The sequence below is a fragment of the Bubalus kerabau genome, chromosome 9 (genome assembly GCF_029407905.1).
Source record: "Bubalus kerabau isolate K-KA32 ecotype Philippines breed swamp buffalo chromosome 9, PCC_UOA_SB_1v2, whole genome shotgun sequence".
Classification (NCBI taxonomy): domain Eukaryota; kingdom Metazoa; phylum Chordata; class Mammalia; order Artiodactyla; family Bovidae; genus Bubalus; species Bubalus kerabau.
The window spans coordinates 82,748,878-82,768,713 of NC_073632.1; the positions used below are offsets into that span (position 1 = coordinate 82,748,878).

Genomic DNA, 19,836 nt, shown 5'->3' on the forward strand with positions numbered 1-19,836 from the left:
TAAATGTATCCTTCCAATAACTGCCAATTCTCTTAAATTAAAATGCAAAACCCATACTCAAAGAACTCTAGGAAGACAGGAGGAGAGGGACTTGGGAAAGTTCTGAAGAGAAGGTAAGGCCAAGGGTTTAAACTTAATCTTTAAGGATATGAAAAACAGTAAACATTTAGGAAGAAGGAATTGGCAGCAAAATCTGGGGAAAGTCTAAATATTTAATTAAAAAAGAAAACTCATATTTTCAATTATGGGTTAGCTATTCAATAAAATGGATCCAGTAAGCAACATTTCCAGAGACAGAGAACTCTGCACTATTGGAAAAGCTCCGAGGAGTTCTGATAGTCAGCCAGATTTGGAAACAACTGCTTTGGTTCACCAAGCAAAATCATTACTGTTCTTCCAAATGCTCCTTCCTTTTCATCATAATGCCTGGCAAACATCCAGTTCTCTTTCTCACTCATCCCTCTGATAACTTGGTTACAGAGAGCAAGCCTTAGTTTCTCTTCTTAGGTGCTTATTACCTATAAGACACAATTAGGAAATCTCCCAGTAACTCATTAAACATTATCATTCTTGGTCATATTCAACTTGGTCATGCCACAATCTGTCATCTGTTGAATGGCATGTTAAATCAAGCTCAAGACATGAGACCAATGTACCAGGTTGCTTGTTCACAAAGCAATTGTGGGTACATGCTGTGTTCTCCCTAAGTCTCCAGGTCATCTTAGAATTGATGGTTCTTTAAGAGCCCTCTAACCATGGACATCAATAAGCTGGGTGTCATGCTGAGTTATTAAGAACTCTTCAGGTTTTGCATTCTGAGGATAGAAATCATCCAAATTTGGGAAATTTGGTTAATAGATACAACGAAGGACTAAACGAAAATGATGTCAGTGGAATAATGGCGAGATCAAACTCGGGGGGTTAGGAGGGTAGTAGAAACAGAGATAACATGAAGAAAGAAAGATATCTCGAAGCCAAGATAAAGAAAAAAGGGAAAATATGGCAAATGGAAAATAGACATTGGTCTTTATTTGTATGTCAGTTGGTTTGTTACATAACTCTTCCGAAGTACAGCCAACCCCATTAATAACGTACAAACTAAACAGTTATTAGGCATGATCACTGTTTGAATAGCACTGTCACTGACGTAAAACAAAATCAGTTGATAAGGCAAATCTGTCTGTTCTTTCCCAAGCTACTATGGAAAAATGAACACATAAATGCTAAAAACAGATTTAATGCTTTTAGCTTACTCAGTTCAGTTCCATTCAGTCGCTCAGTCGTGTCCAACTCTTTGCGACCCCATGAATCGCAGCATGCCAGCCCTTCCTGTCCATCGCTAACTCCCAGAGTTCATTTAAACTCATGTGCATTGAGTCAGTGATGCCATCCAGCCATCTCATCCTCTGTCGTCTCTTTCTCCTCCTGCCCCCAATCCCTCCCAGCATCGGGGTCTTTTCCAATGAGTCAACTCTTTGCATTAGGTGGCCAAAGTACTGGAGTTTCAGCTTTAGCATCAGTCCTTCCAAAGAACACCCAGGGCTGATCTCCTTCAGAATGGACTGGTTGGATCTTCTTGCAGTCCAAGGCACTCTCAAGACTCTTCTCCAACACCACAGTTCAAAAGAATCAATTCTTTGGCACTCAGCTTTCTTCACAGTCCAACTCTCACATCCATACATGACCACTGGAAAAACCATAACCTTGACTAGACGGAGCTTTGTTGGCAAAGTAATGTCTCTGCTTTTGAATATGCTATCTAGAGTTGGTCATAGCTTTCCTTCCAAGGAGTAAGCGTCTTTTAATTTCATGGCTGCAGTCACCATCTGCAGTGATTTTGGAGCCCAAAAAAATAAAGTCTGACACTGTTTCCACTGTTTCCTCATCTATTTCCCATGAAGTGATGGGACCAGATGCAATGATCTTAGTTTTCTGAATGTTGAGCTTTAAGCCAACATTTTCACTCTCCTCTTTCACTTTCATCAAGAGGCTTTTTAGTTCCTCTTCACTTTCTGCCATAAAGGTGGTGTCATCTGCATATCTGAGGTTATTGATATTTCTCCCGGCAATCTTGAAGCTTGTGCTTCTTCCAGCCCAGTGTTTCTCATGATGTACTCTGCATAGAAGTTAAATAAGCAGGGTGACAATATACAGCCTTGACGTACTCCTTTTCCTATTTGGAACCAGTCTGTTGTTCCATGTCCAGTTCTAACTGTTGCTTCCTGACCTGCATATAGGTTTCTCAAGAGGCAAGTCAGGTGGTCTAGTATTCCTATCTCTTTCAGAATTTTCCACAGTTTATTGTGATCCACACAGTCAAAGGCTTTGGCATAGTCATTAAAGCAGAAATAGATGTTTTTCTGGAACTCTCGCGTTTTCAATGATCCAGTGGATGTTGGCAAATTGATCTCTGGCTACTCTGCCTTTTCTAAAACAAGCTTGAACATCTGGAAATTCACGGTTCACATATTGCTAAAGCCTGGCTTGGAGAATTTTGAGCATTACTTTACTAGCATGTGAGATGAGTGCAATTGTGCGGTAGTTTGAGCATTCTTTGGCATTGCCTTTCTTTGGGATTGGAATGAAAACTGACCTTTTCCAGTCTTGTGGCCACTGCTGAGTTTTCCAAATTTGCTGGCATATTGAGTGCAGCACTTTCACAGCATCATCTTTCAGGATTTGAAATAGCTCAGCTGGAATTCCATCACCTCCACTAGCTTTGTTCGTAGTGATGCTTTCTAAGGCCCACTTGACTTCACATTCCAGGATGTCTGGCTCTAGGTCAGTGATCATACCATCGTGATTATCTGGGTCATGAAGATCTTTTTTGTACAGTTCTTCTGTGTATTCTTGCCACCTCTTCTTAGTATCTTCTGCTTCTGTTAGGTCCATACCATTTCTGTCCTTTGTCGAGCCCATCTTTGCATGAAATGTTCCCTTGGTATCTCTAATTTTCTTAAGGAGATCTCTAGTCATTCCCATTCTGTTGTTTTCCTCTATTTCTTTGCATTGATCGCTGAGGAAGGCTTTCTTATCTCTTCTTGCTATTCTTTGAAACTCTGCATTCAGATGCTTGTATCTTTTCTTTTCTCCATTGCTTTTCACTTCTCTTCTTTTCACAGCTAGTTGTAAGGCCTCCTCAGACAGCCATTTTGCTTTTTTGCATTTCTTTTCCATGGGGATGGTCTTGATCCCTGTCTCCTATACAATGTCACGAACCTCTGTCCATAGTTCATCAGGCACTCTATCTATCAGATCTAGGCCCTTAAATCTATTTCTCACTTCCACTGTATAATCATAAGGGATTTGATTTAGGTCATACCTGAATGGTCAAGTGGTTTGCCCTACTTTCTTCAATTTAAGTCTGAATTTGGCAATAAGGAGTTCATGATCTGAGCCACAGTCAGCTCCTGGTCTTGTTTTTGCTGACTGTATAGAGCTTCTCCATCTTTGGCTGCAAAGAATGTAATCAGTCTGATTTTGGTGTTGACCAGCTGGTGATGTCCATGTGTAGAGTCTTCTCTTACATTGTTGGAAGAGGGTGTTTGCTATGACCAGTGCATTCTCTTGGCGAAACTATTTGCCTTTGCCCCACTTCATTCCGTATTCCAAGGCCAAATTTGCCTGTTACCCCAGGTGTTTCTTGACTTCCTACTTTTGCATTCCAGTCCCCTACAATGAAAAGGACATCTTTTTTGGGTGTTAGTTCTAAAAGGTCTTGTAGGTCTTCACAGAACCGTTCAACTTCAGCTTCTTCAGCGTTCCTGGTTGGGGCATAGGCTTGGATTACTGTGACACTGAATGGTTTGCCTTGGAAACGAACAGAGATCATTCTGTCGTTTTTGAGATTGCATCCAAGTACTGCATTTCGGACTCCTTTGTTGACCATGATGGCTACTCCATTTCTTCTAAGGGATTACTGCCCACAGTAGTAGATAAAATGGTCATCTGAGTTAAATTCACCCATTCCAGTCCATTTTAGTTTGCTGATTCCTAGAATGTCAACATTCACTCTTACCATCTCTTGTTTGACCACCTCCAATTTGCCTTGATTCATGGACCTAACATTCCAGGTTCCTATGCAATATTGCTCTTTACAGCATCAGACCTTGCTTCTATCACCAGTCACATCCACAACTGGGTATTGTTTTTGCTTTGGCTCCATCCCTTCATTCTTTCTGGAGTTATTTTTCCACTGATCTCCAGTAGCATATTGGGCACCTACCAACCCAGGGAGTTCCTCTTTCAGTATCCTATCATTTCACCTTTTCATACTGTTCATGGGGTTCTCAAGGCAAGAATACGGAAGTGGTTTGCCATTCCCTTCTCCAGTGGACCACACTCTGTCAGACCTCTCCACCATGACCCACCCATCTTGGGTGGCCTCACACGGCATGGCTTAGTTTCATTGAGTTAGACAAGGCTGTGGTCCGTGTGATTAGATTGACTTATTTGCTATGGATTTTTTTGGCATTACAACAGGGGAAACCTGATTATGTTAATATAGAACAGCAGCCAATTTCCTTTCAAAGTTCTAAAAATGACTTCTATCTCCCCTTAAGAATGAGAATACCATCATCTCTAAAACCAGGTATGATTTCAAGCAATCACTGCCTATTCCAGGTGACTCCATGATAACTATGGTATATGAAATTCTATCAAGTCCTATGTAAAAAATACACAGACTCTCTTTTCCCTCATTAGCTAAAATGGTGTGCTAGATTCAGAAAGAAGAGAAAGAAAACTCAGGAATATTTTAGGGACAAGTAATCTAATCAGTATCCACTAATCTAGTCAATATCTGCTTTGAACATACATATAACATTATATGCAGAAATATAAAATATTTTCACATATTATATACTAAGGATATAACTCTAAGGGTTTACTAAATTCCAAGGCTTGAACATATGTTGCTTCATTTAATCCCTCAAACAAAGCATCTATTCTTCCTAAAGTGATGAGTCTAAACCATCTATAATCAAACCATCTTCCTTGCTAGTGATTTGTGTAATATTGGGCTAATGATGAAATACTGGAAGCATAAAGAAATGTAAGGAATGTATGAGATAGGTTTTTATGAGTGTTTTCTTAGCGATACAGAAAGAGATGGCCTCCTTTTCTCTCATCTTAGACCTCGGCATAGCTAAGTTCGATTGATGTCTAAAATGGCCAAAGGCACCTTGTAACTAACTCTAAGAGAGCCAGACTGAGGGCAGTCACCCACAACAATAACAAGGAAACAGATTCGGCTGCCTTTTAAGCTGCTGACTCAACTACCAGACCCAGCCCTATTTCTGAACTTCATGTTTTAAGAAGTTACATTTTTCTTCCTGCTTAAGCCCATTGAAGTAAGCTATTCAGCTACTTTTCGGATGCTAAGAGCGTTCTAACTCATCCAGGTAGATATTATTATTATTTTTCAAATAAGAAAACTGAATTTCTTAAAGTTTAAGTCATTTGCCTAAGATACACTGTTTCCAAGTACTGAGTCAACATGCATTCCATATGGGTCTCTCACAAGTCTAGGCCTCTTCAATACAATAGTATAGATATTCCTAGAAATGCCTGTTCCTGGAAATTCCAGGAAAGAGAGGCTAGAGTGTAGTAAAAACAACACTGGATCTGAAAAAAATTAGATTTGAAATTTTATTAACCATAAAACATCAAGAATTCACTTAAGTTCTTTGAGTTGCATTTGCCTTAATTGTAAAATGGGAAGAAAAATATCAGCTTTGCCCACCTTACAAGGTGCTTATAAGCCACCAATTGTTAATAACATATACAAAAACCCTGTGTGAACTCTAAAATTTAAGGGATTATTATTTCTACCCACTAAACAAATACTATATATATATCAAAATGTTCTCAGTAAGTCGTGCTACATATGAATTCAGCATAACTACTTTGTGGTTATTTCTTTTTTAGATTAGGTTTAAAAAGAAGTTGTAGAGATAAATTTGTCAGTGAACTTCCCATGGCCCTCCAAGTCATGGTCCATAATATTGCCTTCGGTCATTTCAGTTCAGTCTGTCACTTCAGAAACTCTGTGGGTTTTGTTTTTCGTGGTTTTTTTTTTTTTTTTTTTCTTTTTAAGATGTAAGTCTAGGCTCTTGAGTCACAATATTTCCTTTGAAAGCTGGCTCTCCTCCCAGCTTTGCTCTCTCACCTTTCTCTTTATCCTATAGCAGCCCCTAACATTCCCCAAACAGCACTTATGACAGGTATCATTGCTGCTTGCTTTAACTTATATTTAAGTTTACATGGACCAGCTACGATGAAAGGCTTTTAATAACTGAAAGTCAAACTCAAAAAACACATTTTTCATAACTTGACTTGGATTATAGAAACTTACATATAGAAAAGAAGAGTTAAAGCATTGCTACGAACAAAGCTAGTGGAGGTGATGGAATTCCAGCTGAGCTATTTCAAATCCTAAAAGATGATGCTGTGAAAGTGCTGCACTCAATATGCCAGCAAATTTGGAAAACTCAGCAGTGGCCACAGGACTGGAAAAGGTCAGTTTTCATTCCAATCCCAAAGAAAGGCAATGCCAAAGAATGCTCAAACTACTGCACAATTGCACGCATCTCATATGCTAGTAAAGTAATGCTCAAAATTCTCCAAGCCAGGCTTCAGCATTACATGAACCATGAACTTCCTGATGTTCAAGCTGGTTTTAGAAAAGGCAGAGGAACCAGAGATCAAATTGCCAACATCTGCTGGATCATCGAAAAAGCAAGACAGTTCCAGAAAAACATCTATTTCTGTATTATCGACTATGCCAAAGCCTTTGACTGTGTGGATCACAATAAACTGTGGAAAATTCTGAAAGAGATGGGAATACCAGACCACCTGATCTGCCTCTTGAGAAACCTATATGCAGGTCAGGAAGCAACAGTTAGAACCGGACATGGAACAACAGACTGGTTCCAAATAGGAGAAGGAGTACGTCAAGGCTGTATATTGTCACCCTGCTTATTTAACTTCTATGCAGAGTACATCATGAGAAACACTGGGCTGGAAGAAGCACAAGCTGGAATCAAGATTGCCGGGAGAAATATCAATAACCTCAGATATGCAGATGACACCACCCTTATGGCAGAAAATGAAGAGGAACTCAAAAGCCTCTTGATGAAAGTGAAAGTGGAGAGTGAAGAAGTTGGCTTAAAGCTCAATATTCAGAGAACTAAGTTCATGGCATCTGGTCCCATCACTTCATGGGAAATAGATGAGGAAACAGTGTCAGACTTTATTTTTTTGGGTTCCAAAATCACTGCAGATGGAGATGGCAGCCATGATATTAAAAGACACTTACTCCTTGGAAGGAAAGTTATGACCAACCTAGATGGCATATTCAAAAGCAGAGATATTACTTTGTCAACAAAGGTCCGTCTAGTCAAGGCTATGGTTTTTCCAGTGGTCATGTATAGATGTGAGAGTTGGACTGTGAAGAAGGCTGAGTGCCAAAGAATTGATTCTTTTGAACTGTGGTGTTGGAGAAGACTCTTGAGAGTCCTTTGGACTGCAAGGAGATCCAACCAGTCCATTCTAAAGGAGATCAGTCCTGGGTGTTCTTTGGAAGGACTGATGCTAAAGCTGAAACTCCAGTACTTTGGCCACCTAATGTGAAGAGTTGACTCACTGGAAAAGACCCTGATGCTAGGAGGGATTGGGGGCAGGAGGAGAAAGAGACGACAGAGGATGAGATGGCTGGATGGCATCACCGACTCGATGGACATGAGTTTGAATGAACTCTGGGAGTTGGTGATGGACAGGGAGGCCTGGCATCCTGCGATTCATGGGGTCGCAAAGAGTCGGACACGACTAAGCAACTGAACTGAACTGATAGCCATGTATAAGAGCTTCAATGACCAAAAACAACTAAGGAAGTGACAATGAATTTTATACTTAAATCAGCAGGATGTGTTCTTTCAAACCCCTCACCCTATGTCCCAGATAAGATTCAGTATGTAAAGTTTGTTCTACAACATACTTCAATTCTGCAAATTTTAAAAATCTAAGCCATAAACTTCTTTCTTGTTTTGTATTTTCATCTTCTCAGTCCTAAGTAAACCTCTCAGAAAATAGACCTGCATTACACAGTTTCCCTAAAAGCAAAAAGTGCCCTGGGATAGTGCTCATACCAAATATTACAATGAATGCTCAAGAGTAATGTCTGACTTTCTCCTTGTGCTGTAAGTCGGGAACAGTCAACTCATTAAAGATGTTAAAAAGGGGAACTTTGAGACTTCTTTGTGCCATTGTAAACACAACTGCTTGGGGCTATTTTTCCACTGAGTTGAAATTCTTATTCTTAAACTTTTCCTGCTTAGTAAATGACTGTCTATTCAAGCTAGCGATGACGATTCAGGCTACGGGCATGGAAAGAAGCTTTAGGGACAAGCTGCCTGCCACTCACTGCTATCCCACCCAGGCACTTGACAAGTAAGAGCTCAGAGAATTTTGGCTCAAAAAAGGTAATAAATAAATTAATAAATATATAAGTCAGCTGAAAAACTCTCTGGAACCCAGGACTCAGGAAACACAAACCCAGAGTAAGTCCGGCCAGCAGCCTAATGACCTCAGTAACGAAACTCTTGAGTCAGCACCTTGACAACGCGCTTTTACTTCAGCTGTGATATAACAAGAGATTACAGATGATGCCAACACACCATCGCAAATGAGTGGGAGTTGGTTGGATGGAAACAGTAAGAAATACTGAAGTGGCTTTACAAGTGTGAAGGTATGAAAACACACTTTTAAAATAGGGGTGAAATCTTCGTAATGACCCTTACGACAAATGGATATAATGACAATAATGGCAGGTTATAGACCCGTAATCTACAGTAGAAGTGACATTCTTGTATTACTCACTACATCAGTGAGCGATACACCCCGATCAACTCCTGAGGCTCCTCTCATGAAAAGGCTTTGAGTTCTAATAGCCTTCCCTGTTCTTGCTAGAAAATTAACGAACAGCTTAACATGAAATCATACAAAACCCGACATCTTAAATTTGACCTGAAGACTTAAAAGACAAAGCTCTTTTGAGAGCTAGTTAATGTTCCTCAGTTAAATAGGAATCATAGAAGAAGAGAATTGGGAAGTATAGAAAGACAGAACAAAACACAATCAGAAAAAAAACTGTTCCTTTTGACTGAACTTTATGTGACCTTGAAAGCTCTCAGTAGCCTAAATTGTTTGGTTTTTCAAACTGGGAAACACTTCTATTCCTGTGCATGAGGCAGATGAACTTCATAAGAGATGTTTTCCATTTTAATTCACTGACCATGAAAATCAGCCTTTCAAAGATTATCTATGCATTTCATTATCACCATTAAATCAAAGCATTTATACCAGCACAATGCGTCTAAATATCAGATTCTAATTCTCCTACATTAAGAATCTTCTTAAAGATTAAAGAAATCTTCTTTCTTCTTAAAGAAATCTTGTGGTAATAAAAAGGTTGTATAGTTACATTTTTCTTTTATAACAGCAGGAAAAAAAAAACGGTTAGGGGAAATGGTAAAACTCTCTGTTGATTGCAATAAAAATTTATAATTCAAATTTTAAAGTCCAAACCAAATCTGTCCATGAAAATCCAGGAAGTCACTGTCCCCAAATTTTCTTCCCTGGTTATAATCCATTATCCCAATTTCAGTCCCTTGCTAAGCTGGTAGGATGACACAAGATTTTGAAATGTTAAGATTTCTGTTTCACAACTTAAATAATATTATGGCCATTACTAAGGAACGCCTGAACGAAGTCAACTGCCCTTTTTTTAAACTGAAGTATAGTTGATTTACAATATTGTGTTAACTTCTGCTGTATAGCAAAGCGACTCAGTTATACAAGTATACGTATTCCTTTCTACTATGATTTATCATAGGACATCGAATATAGTTCTCTGGGCTACATAGTAGGACCTTGTTGTTTATCCATCCCACATAAAATAGCTTACATCTGCTTATCCCACACTCCAAATCCATCCCTTCCCCAGTTCCTCCCCCTTGGCAACCACAAGTCAGCTCTCCACGTCGGTGAGTCTGTTTCTGTTTTGTGAAATAGGTTGATTTATGTCATACTTTAGATTCCACATATAAGTGATATCATACGGTATTTGTCTCTTTCTGTAAGTCAATCTCCTTTAATATTTATTTTTAATTTTATTTTAATTTATTTTTAAACTTTATAATATTGTATTGGTTTTGCCAAATATCGAAATGAATCCACCACAGGTATACATGTGTTCCCCATTCAGAATCAGAGACTATTTGGGGAACATTTTAGAGACTAAAACATACAGAAGAACAATATAAGCAACACTTTCTACCCACATACCCACCACTCAGCTGAAGAAATAAAATATTTTAAATATTCTTGCAGCTGCATGTGAAACATTCCATGATCCCTTTTTATTCCTTCCCTACTGGTAACTATTACACTGAATTGGGGATTTATGATGTACATTCATGCATCTATACTTTTACTAGATGTGTATGACTGGTTTCAAAGTTTCTATAAACAAAATCATACTCTATGTATCCTTCTGCCATGTGTTTATTTGCAGTATATTCCTGTTGACTGATGTTTTTATTATGGATCACATTTTGCTATCTTCACAAATCTAGTAGTTTCTGATGGTGTAGTAGGTATTTTGGATGATACATCATACAGCTCAGATTCTGTTATCTTCCTCTTAAAGAGTATTGACTTTTGTTCCAACAGGCATCTAAATTATGGTCAGTTCACCTTGTTTATGTGGAGTCTCAGTTTTGGGTTTTATTAAGGTGGTGCTTAATTGGTTTTCCTCTTCATTTTAGTATCCTTCCTTAGTCCTTGGATGTGGTTTTTTTATTCAGAAGTCTTGGACCTACTGGAGTTTCAGTGGAAAGCTCAAAGTGTTTATCAAGCCCCTCTAACTTGGTGAGGTTCAAACCCCAAACTCTGTCTCTCCTCCATTGCACAGCTGCTGAAATCTTGGTTCAGCTCTAGCCTTCTAGCTCCTATTTTCTGCTGGACTCCTTTGAGTTTTACCATACCCGTGCAGATGTCAGGGGTCAGCCAAGAATGGAAAGGTGGCTTATATGCATATTTTGGGCTCCCTCTGTGGCTCCTTCATGTAAGGGATCTATCATTCAATTTCCAGGCACTAGTCAAATCTATTTTCCAGTAGTCATGTATGGATGTGAGAGTTGGACTATAAAGAAAGCTGAGAGCTGAAGAATTGATGCTTTTGAACTGTGGTGTTGGAGAAGACTCTTGAGAGTCCCTTGGACTGCAAGGAGATCCAACCAGTCCATCCTAAAGGAAACTGATCCTGAATATTCATTGGAAGGACTGATGCTGAAGCTGAAACTCCAATACTTTGGCCACCTGATGTGAAGGACTGACTCATTTGAAAAGACTCTGATGCTGGGAAGGATTGAAGGCAGGAAAAGAAGGGGATGGACAGAGGGTGAGATGGTTGGATGGCATCACCGACTCAATGGACATGAGTTTGAGTAAACTTTGGGAGTTGGTGATGTACAGGGAGGCCTGGCGTGCTGCAGTCCTTGGGGTCACAAAGAGTCAGACATGACTGAACAACTGAACTGAACTGGCAGCCTCAAACTAACTCCTTCAACCATGTAAGACTACGGTTTTCTTCTTGAGTTGTATCTTCCCTAAGCCTGCAGATTTGAGAGCTCCCCCAAAGGAAAAAGCATATACATGTGGATCTTATCTAATGCAATACTCCTCATCTAAGAATCAAAAGCTCTCCAGTTTCTGACTATCTTTAGTCACTCTTTGGTGCTTTCAAACTTTTTACAAAGTGTTTTCCCAATGTTTATAACTGTTATCGGCAGGAAGGTCCGTGCCATAGGAGCTACTCTTTCCCAAAGAGTTGATAAGCCTTCTTTTAAGATAATTTTTCCTTTTCCAAGTCATAAATCCATTTTGTATATTATAAATTTTTTTCCAAATAAAATGTTTTGATCTTTAATTTACTTGGATTTTATTTTTTTGTGTGTGGGTTAAACTAGGGATTCATTTTTATTTTTACAGGCAGGTAAACAAATTTTTCCAGTATCATTCCTAAAGAGTCCATTCTTTCCCCTCTGGCTCATGAAGCATAGCCATAAGTTGCTCAGTTGCATCCGACTCTTGCAACCCCATGGACTGTAGCCTGCCAGCCTCCCTTGTTTATGGAATTATCCAGGCAAAAATTCTGGTGTGGGTAGACATTCCCTCCTCCAGGGGATCTTCCCAGCCCAGGGATGAAATCTGGTCTCCTGCCCTCATGAAGCATATCATACCATAAATCTAGTCATATGCAGCTGAGCCACCAGGGAAACCAGTCATACGCATACAAAATGATATATATCAGGCTCTGTTTTTAGTTTGTTTCTTTCAGGCTCTGTCTTCAGTCTTAGAGTTTTATTAACTGTTTCAGTTTATTGGAGTATAATCACTGTACAATGTTGTTGTTAGTTTCTGCTGTACAACAAGAATCAGCTATATATATATATACATATATGCCCTCCTTCTTGGAACTCTTTCCATTCTCGACCCCCATTCCACCCATCTAGGTCACCACAGAGCACCAAGCTGAGTTCCTTGTGCTATACAGCAGGTTCCCACTGTGCTGTGTGATTAGTCACTCAGTCATGTCCAACTCTTTGTGACCACATGAACTGCAGCACACCAGGCTCCTCTGTCCATGGGGATTCTCCAGGCCAGAATACTGGAGTGGGCTGCCATGTCCTCCTCCAGAGTTATCTATTTTACAGATGGTACTGTATATATGTCAATCCCAGTCTCCCAATTTGTCTATGCTTGCACTCATACTGGGCTTCCCTGGTGGCTTAGCTGGTAAAGAATCTGCCTGCAATGCAAGAGACCCGGGTTCGACATCTGGGTTGGGAAGATCCCCTGGAGAAGGGAAAGGCTACTCACTCCAGTATTCTGGCCTGGAGAATTTCACGGACTGTATAGTCCATGGGGGTCGCAAAGAGTCGGAGACAACTGAGTGGCTTTCACTCCACTTCACTTCACTCACACTAATACTGTAATACCCGAATTGTTACACTTCTACAGTATGCCTTATCTGGGAGAGCAAGTCCCTCCACCTCATTCTCCAAAATAGCTTTGCCCATTCTAGACCCTTTATTTTTTCAAATAAATTGTAGAATCAATTTGTTGAATTTTATGAAAAGTCCTGCTGTAGAGAATTAACATCTTTAAATCAAGTCTTCTCATCCACATACTTGGTTTATTTTTCCATTCATTCAGGTCTTATTTCATGTCTTTCTATAAAATTTTATGAATTTCCCCAATTATATTTTTATTGTATTATACTTACATCTCATTTTGATATTTGGCAAAACTAATACAATTATGTAAAGTTTAAAAATAAAATAAAATTTAAAAAAAAATTAAAAAAAAATAAAATAAAATAAAAAATAAATAAATAAAAATAAAAATTCTATTTTTTAAACCATTATCTTTTCATCCAATTTACCCCAATTTACTCTGCCTTATTAAGTGAATTTCATCAAAATTATTTACTAAATCTATAAATTCTAAGATTTATTTTATAATATACAATCAAAGAATGAAAACAATAATTTAATACTCATTTAAAAATGATTTTTTTGTGTCATGGACTTACCAAGTATCTTATCCTGTACACTTACCAAGAAGCTCCATGGTCTCTACTTTCAGTGTCCATGAAATTAGAGTCCAAAAACATATCTTTGTAGATTCGACCAACGAGGCAATACATATCTGAAGCAACCTGCTCTTCATTTTGCACCAGGGGAATCATAATGTCAAGAGCTTTTGCTCTATCTCCAGGGAGGTTTCTCCTAAGGTAGAGAAAGGGAACATCACTCTTCCGTATAGACTACAGAAGCAGTTTAGGCCAATCATCTTTTTAAAATGTCTGTTTAATACACTGATTCACATTAATATGTTTGGCAGGATAAAAACAACAATTATATTTTGAATGTCTTCTGCAACTCTTTTTTATCCTACTGCATGTCTAATCATCTAAAAAGGATTTATTTTGAGTTGGTTTTCTGCTGATGTGATGATTTGTGCTTATCCATCCACAGTTATTCCAGTTTCCCTGCGGACTCTGTGTGGGTTCAAGTTGACAGAGTGAGATTAAGAATGCAGCCTGTGGTTGTGAATGGGGCAGAGTCAAGGAATCCAAACAGGGGCAAAACCCTGATACTATAGGTTTCAGTGGCTTTTGCTCCAAAACACTGAGCAAACTAATCCATGCTGCTGCTAAGGCGCTTCAGTCGTGTCCGACTCTGTGTGACCCCACAGACGGCAGCCCACCAGGCTCCCCGTCCCTGGGATTCTCTAGGCAAGAACACTGGAGTGGGTTGCCATTTCCTTCTCCAATGCATGAAGGTGAAAAGTGAAAGTGAAGTCTCTCAGTCGTGTCCGACTCCCAGCGACCCTATGGACTGCAGCCTACCGGGCTCCTCCGTCCATGGGATTTTCCAGGCAAGAGTACTGGAGTGGGGTGCCATTGCCTTCTCCGAACTAATCCATAGACAATACCAATAAACCAACCTGAGTTGAGCAATCAATCATCTAAGGAAGCTGCTTTATATAGCTCATTTTAAAACTGGTGAGTATGTACAGACTGTACATACTCAAAGATAAAAATTCTCTTAAGAGTTATTTATTGAACCTTGAAAACATTTATGCTAAGTGAAAGAAGCCAGTCACAAAAAGACTATATATTGTACAATCTCATTGCATGAAATATCCATAATAGGCAAATCTATGGAGACAGAAAGAGATCTGTGGTTGCCTAGGTCTGGATTTGGGAGGAATGGGAGAGTGTCCTGCCTCCATTGGAGCAGGACAGGGTGTGGGTGGTTTTGGGAAAGGTAATATAAATACTTTAAAACTCATGGTATTGATGGTCACACAACTCTGTAAATACATTAAAATCCATTGAATCATACATTTTACATAAAATTGTATGATGTATGAATTATATTTCAATAAAACTGTTACATAAAAGAGTTATTTCTATTCTCAATTACTATTTTAAAATCTTTCTGTCCATGAAATTCCTTTACATTCTGTACTAAATGCTTTCAGTTTAGAATAATGCTCCATACAAATACATTTATCATTTCATTCTATTTTAGGAAAGACAGAGACAAAATATAGATAAAAGAAAATATAAGAGGCTCTTATGGACTTTCATTTTTTATTTCAAAATATAATATATTTCATTCCATCTTTCATTTCATCTTTCAAAAAGGATTTATTTGAAAACCAGTTGGAACAGATAATCTCTAGAGCTTTCATCTCTTTCTGCCAAATCTAAAGAAAAAATGTTTAATAAATGGGGAGATAAAATTGACTTTCATTATCATATTGGTAAAGGTAGCACGTTGTAGAGCTTGGGCAGATGAATAAAGGAAAGACACAGTATCTGGCTGAAGAGCATGCTGACTTTTCTTTGGAGACAAAGGCAGGAGAACTAAGTGAGGGAGAATACAAGTACCAGTATCAGCTTGCTCTGGGTCTGAGCCTGTTTTATGACATAACTATGAGCCTTGAAGAAAAATTACTCAAGCACTTTAGTTTCCTCAAGGGTAAAATAATTAAGACTTCATGGCAAATGAAAAATAGAGGTGAGGCTCCCCTCTCTTTTTCTTTGTATCATTCTCTTCAACTGTAGTAATTACATACATATCCAACTCTCTACCATAGACGAGAACAGCAAAACTAAGGTCTGGACAGTTTAGTGCTTTGGGCCTCTCTATGGCCAGGGTAGGGATGGTCTTCCACGGTGACTCTGGGTAGAAAGTGGCACTGAGGTAGGTGTCAGTCATGATGCTGACAGAAAGCACAGAGGCAGGCCTGGAAGCAGCACTGTTAGTCCTGATCCTAGAAAATTCATGGACACATGACCTAAAATGTGGTCCACAGAGTTTTGATTATATTAATAATTAGGTATATTCAGAACAATCTCAGTGAACATCTTCTCTGATTGGGAATATGTTCCCCTAGATATAACTATCCCTACTCTAGTTAGTTTTTGTGTAAATAACCACTTGGCATTCAATCTATTTAAAGACACTATCACATCCATGTCATTCTAAAAATCCCCAAAATATATATAAATAGAAAATACAAACTTTGACAGAGAAGCAAAAGAATTTTAAGAATTCAGATATATAAACATTGAGGGTACTTCTTTTACTCACAAAAAGTGAGACAAAATCAGAATGCATGCTTCCTATATTTTATAAGGTTGAAGTAGAAATACTAACAATACCTTATAATAGGAGTGGTTGCAAGGCTACATGAAAAACATATCATGGAAAGAACATGCAGGTTAGAAAGTAATACGTTGGGCACATTGTGGGGGGGGAACGTTTTCTTCTTACCTATTCAGTGCAAAGGCATAATGAAACTTCACATGGTGATGGGAGGCCAAATCAAATGTTGGAAGCTTTTCTAAAGTCTCTACCAGCTTCACAATAGAATCATAGTCCTTTCAAACAGGAGAAGAATAACATAGAATTAAATCTTTGGGAGAAAGTCCAATGAACCACCAGATGCCTGAAACTAAGAAGGGTATTAAAAGGGAACTAGAACCCATGAAATATCTTAAAGAATCTAGAACCAAGAAGAAACTGTTTGTTCATTTGCTTGCCTGAATAAGGGTTTTAGATTATATAGATAAAACACTGGAAATATTGAATTACCATCTCTGACCTACAAAACAATGAACTCTCTAGCATGGTAATAGTACATTTTCTCAGGACAGGTGGTTTACTTCTCCTTGGAGCTAGATTCCTGGTATGCAGGGTGTTGTCAATTATTTTCAGGGAGATAATTTCCAAGATATCAAGAACATGGAGCAACCAATAGAACTTCTATTATAAGTAACAAAAATATTTGATTTCAACTTAAGAAGGCTCTCCAGTCATGGGATCTTAAGTGCCACACGTCTCCATGTATGTGAATCTGTTATCCACATGAAACTTTACTCGAGCCTGAATGGGTAGGAATAGGAAAGCACAAGTCACTTAAATTTTACTGTAAAAGTCCAACAGCATATCCCCAACTCAGAGATTTAATTATTCTTGTATGTGTTGTGTTAAGCTGCTTCAGTCATGTCCAACTCTTTGCCACCCTATGGACTATAGACCGCCAGGCTCCTCTGTCAATGGGATTCTCCAGGCAAGAATCCTGGAGTGAGTTGCCATTTCCTCCTCCAGGGAATCTTCCCGACCCAGGAATCGAACCCATGTCTCTTATGTCTCCTGCACTGGCAGGTGGGTTTTCTACCATTAGCCCCATGATTCTTCTTAGTGTAATTTAAAATTTTTAAGACATCCCAATAAAATAATATGGTATATCTGTGTTTTACATTACTTATTTTTAAAGTTATTTTTATAATTAATCAATTGTACATTTCTCGTTTCTGGCTAGTTAGATCCAGCACTTTCAATTCCAAGCAACACAATTCCAGGAGTAAGAGATATATCTGGAAAGCTCTAAAAATGTCTGTTCATTGCGAAAACAAAGATTTCACTTACTGACAGGCAGGTGTGCCTGAGGCTAGCAGAGCAGAACAGCTGTCTGTGGATTAGCCATGCATGCAAATTTTTCTTTATGTTCTTTTGCAGGAAAAGGGCAGCCCTTTACTGTACAAGTCTTTCATAATCACTGATGGTTAACTTATATGAGTCTGTTTCATTTATCATAAAATCTCTGGATGGAAAGCTTAGGAGAGTCAATAAAAAATTACATGTAGTAACATGAGTGACTTAGTAGCTAACTGGAACTGGATATTAACACTCCCTTATTCCTCCAACATGATACATAACCAAGACTTGATTTTGAGCATCTTCTCACCTGGATATCTCTATATGAAAGTAACAGATTTATGACAATATCTGCTGTCAAGACTTCAATATTATCCACTCGCTGTCGAATTCTTGCCAATTCAGCTGCCAATTCTTTGCCAGTATATAAGTTACGAGCTTTCCTGATATCGTTGAGTATAGACTCCCGGAAATACTGGCTGGTGGAAAAACACACATTTTTAAGAGTCGATACTAGAAAGTATTTCAATGAGAAGCAATAAGGAAATGAATGACACCTGCAGCATTCGTACCTTTCAGATCATTAAGATGTACAGAACGAACACCTCATCTAGCTGGTGTTATTAAAAAATTGAGGCATCCTAATATTTTACACTCTGCCTTGCTCCAGGAAGAATTAAAGGTAAAGATATTCCATGTTAATGAGTTGTCCAAGACCCTGCAGTATTCCAGTTAAAATGCTAAAACTTTATTTTTCATTTTACTGTCTTGAGTAGAAATTGTTCTAAATAAATTAGGTGTGGCCACAATTTGAACATAATATAACATGTACCTTCTGACCCAGCATCATCATTTATCAGCGTAAATGACTGCTCTTAACTAAAATATAATAGTGCTTTCAACAGTTTTTAGAGAGTTCTTGTCCTTACGCTAAAAGTCCCTGGACATTTATTCAGATAATGTTTCTGTACTTACATGGAATATATTTTTAGCTCTACCATTACTATAACACAGTTAGCAGTCTTTTTTTTTTATTTCAAAAAAAATTTTTTTTTTGTTCTCCTCTGAATAAAGTGGACAAAATTCAAAAGGTAGACTAAGGTGCACCTATTTTATCCACTTAAAGGACATTATATATATTTTTTCCTGGTTCTTGACTGAGTATTATACATAAGAAACATCTGATAAGGTGCACAAATACAGCAAGTCCCCTACATACAAATGAGTTCTGTTCCAAGAGCATGTTTGTAAGTTTAATTTGTTCGTTAAGTCCAACAAAATTAGCCTAACACAATCGGTTGTATAGTACTGTACTTTAATAGATTTATGATACTTTTCACACAAATAATATGTAAAAAATAAACACAAAAATAAGAAAACATTTTTAACCTTACAGTACAGTACATTAGTACAGTACAAGAGCTGGCATACAGAGACTGGCATCAAGTAAAGAGGTAAAAAGAGTTACTGACTGGAGGGGAGAGAGAGGTGGAAGGTAGTAGAGCTGAAGGACTGTCAGCAGAGGAAATGGAGAGCAAGCTGCAAGTGACAACGTACGCCACGTATGTAAACCAACTTATGTTGGACTGGACATACAGACACATGTTCACATCTTTGAAAGTTCACGACTTGCAGGTTCGAATGTAGGGGACTTACATAAACTAAGTACATGAACACTCCACTATCACTACCAAACGGCATTATTAAACTTTACCTGGAACTTGCTTGTGCCACCTTCAAAAGCTGAATGAAACGATCCACAAGAGGTAAGCAGATGGGTCCCAGAAGCAGCTCAAAGTTCGGCTGCATGAGCTCAGTCAAGCCCTTCATGAAGCTGCTATCACAGCAGTAGACCTTGTTGTGCGGCGTTATCATGTAAGGAATAAACGTGTAGTTCCCAGTGCACATCTGCGGAAAGAGGAAGACCAGGAGGTGGTGAGCTGACCTGCTGACCCCACCCTAACGTCACCCCAAATCTGACTTTTAAATAATAATCCTAAATGTGAAAAGAAATAAAAAAAAACACTTCATTTCCTATTCATGACCTATGAAAATTTCCTCCAATTTCTTTGTTTACTTCAAGTAATTCAGACTTACACAATAAAAAAAAATATGGCATGGCACAGTTTCTATCAATCCCTTAAATATTTATTCACCATTCTCTTGGCTACAGCACTATGATATATGCTGTAGGTGAAGCAAGGTAGTTTAAAACACAGCCCTCAGCCTTCAGAAAACTTGTCAGAGACACAGC

General features: G+C 38.5%; 1 protein-coding gene across 2 annotated transcripts in view; it reads right to left on the bottom strand.

Moving 5' to 3' along the window:
- The window catches only part of MAP3K5 (mitogen-activated protein kinase kinase kinase 5), a 227,165-nt gene that overhangs the window by 118,123 nt on the left and 89,206 nt on the right, over positions 1-19,836 (bottom strand). For both annotated transcript variants that reach the window (XM_055535729.1, XM_055535728.1), the window contains exons 4-7: positions 19,297-19,490; positions 17,893-18,061; positions 16,416-16,522; positions 13,683-13,853 (exon numbers count right to left, since the gene is read on the bottom strand). In XM_055535729.1, coding sequence (XP_055391704.1) covers positions 13,683-13,853; positions 16,416-16,522; positions 17,893-18,061; positions 19,297-19,490 — 641 coding nt within the window. The remainder of the gene's footprint in view (positions 1-13,682; positions 13,854-16,415; positions 16,523-17,892; positions 18,062-19,296; positions 19,491-19,836) is intronic.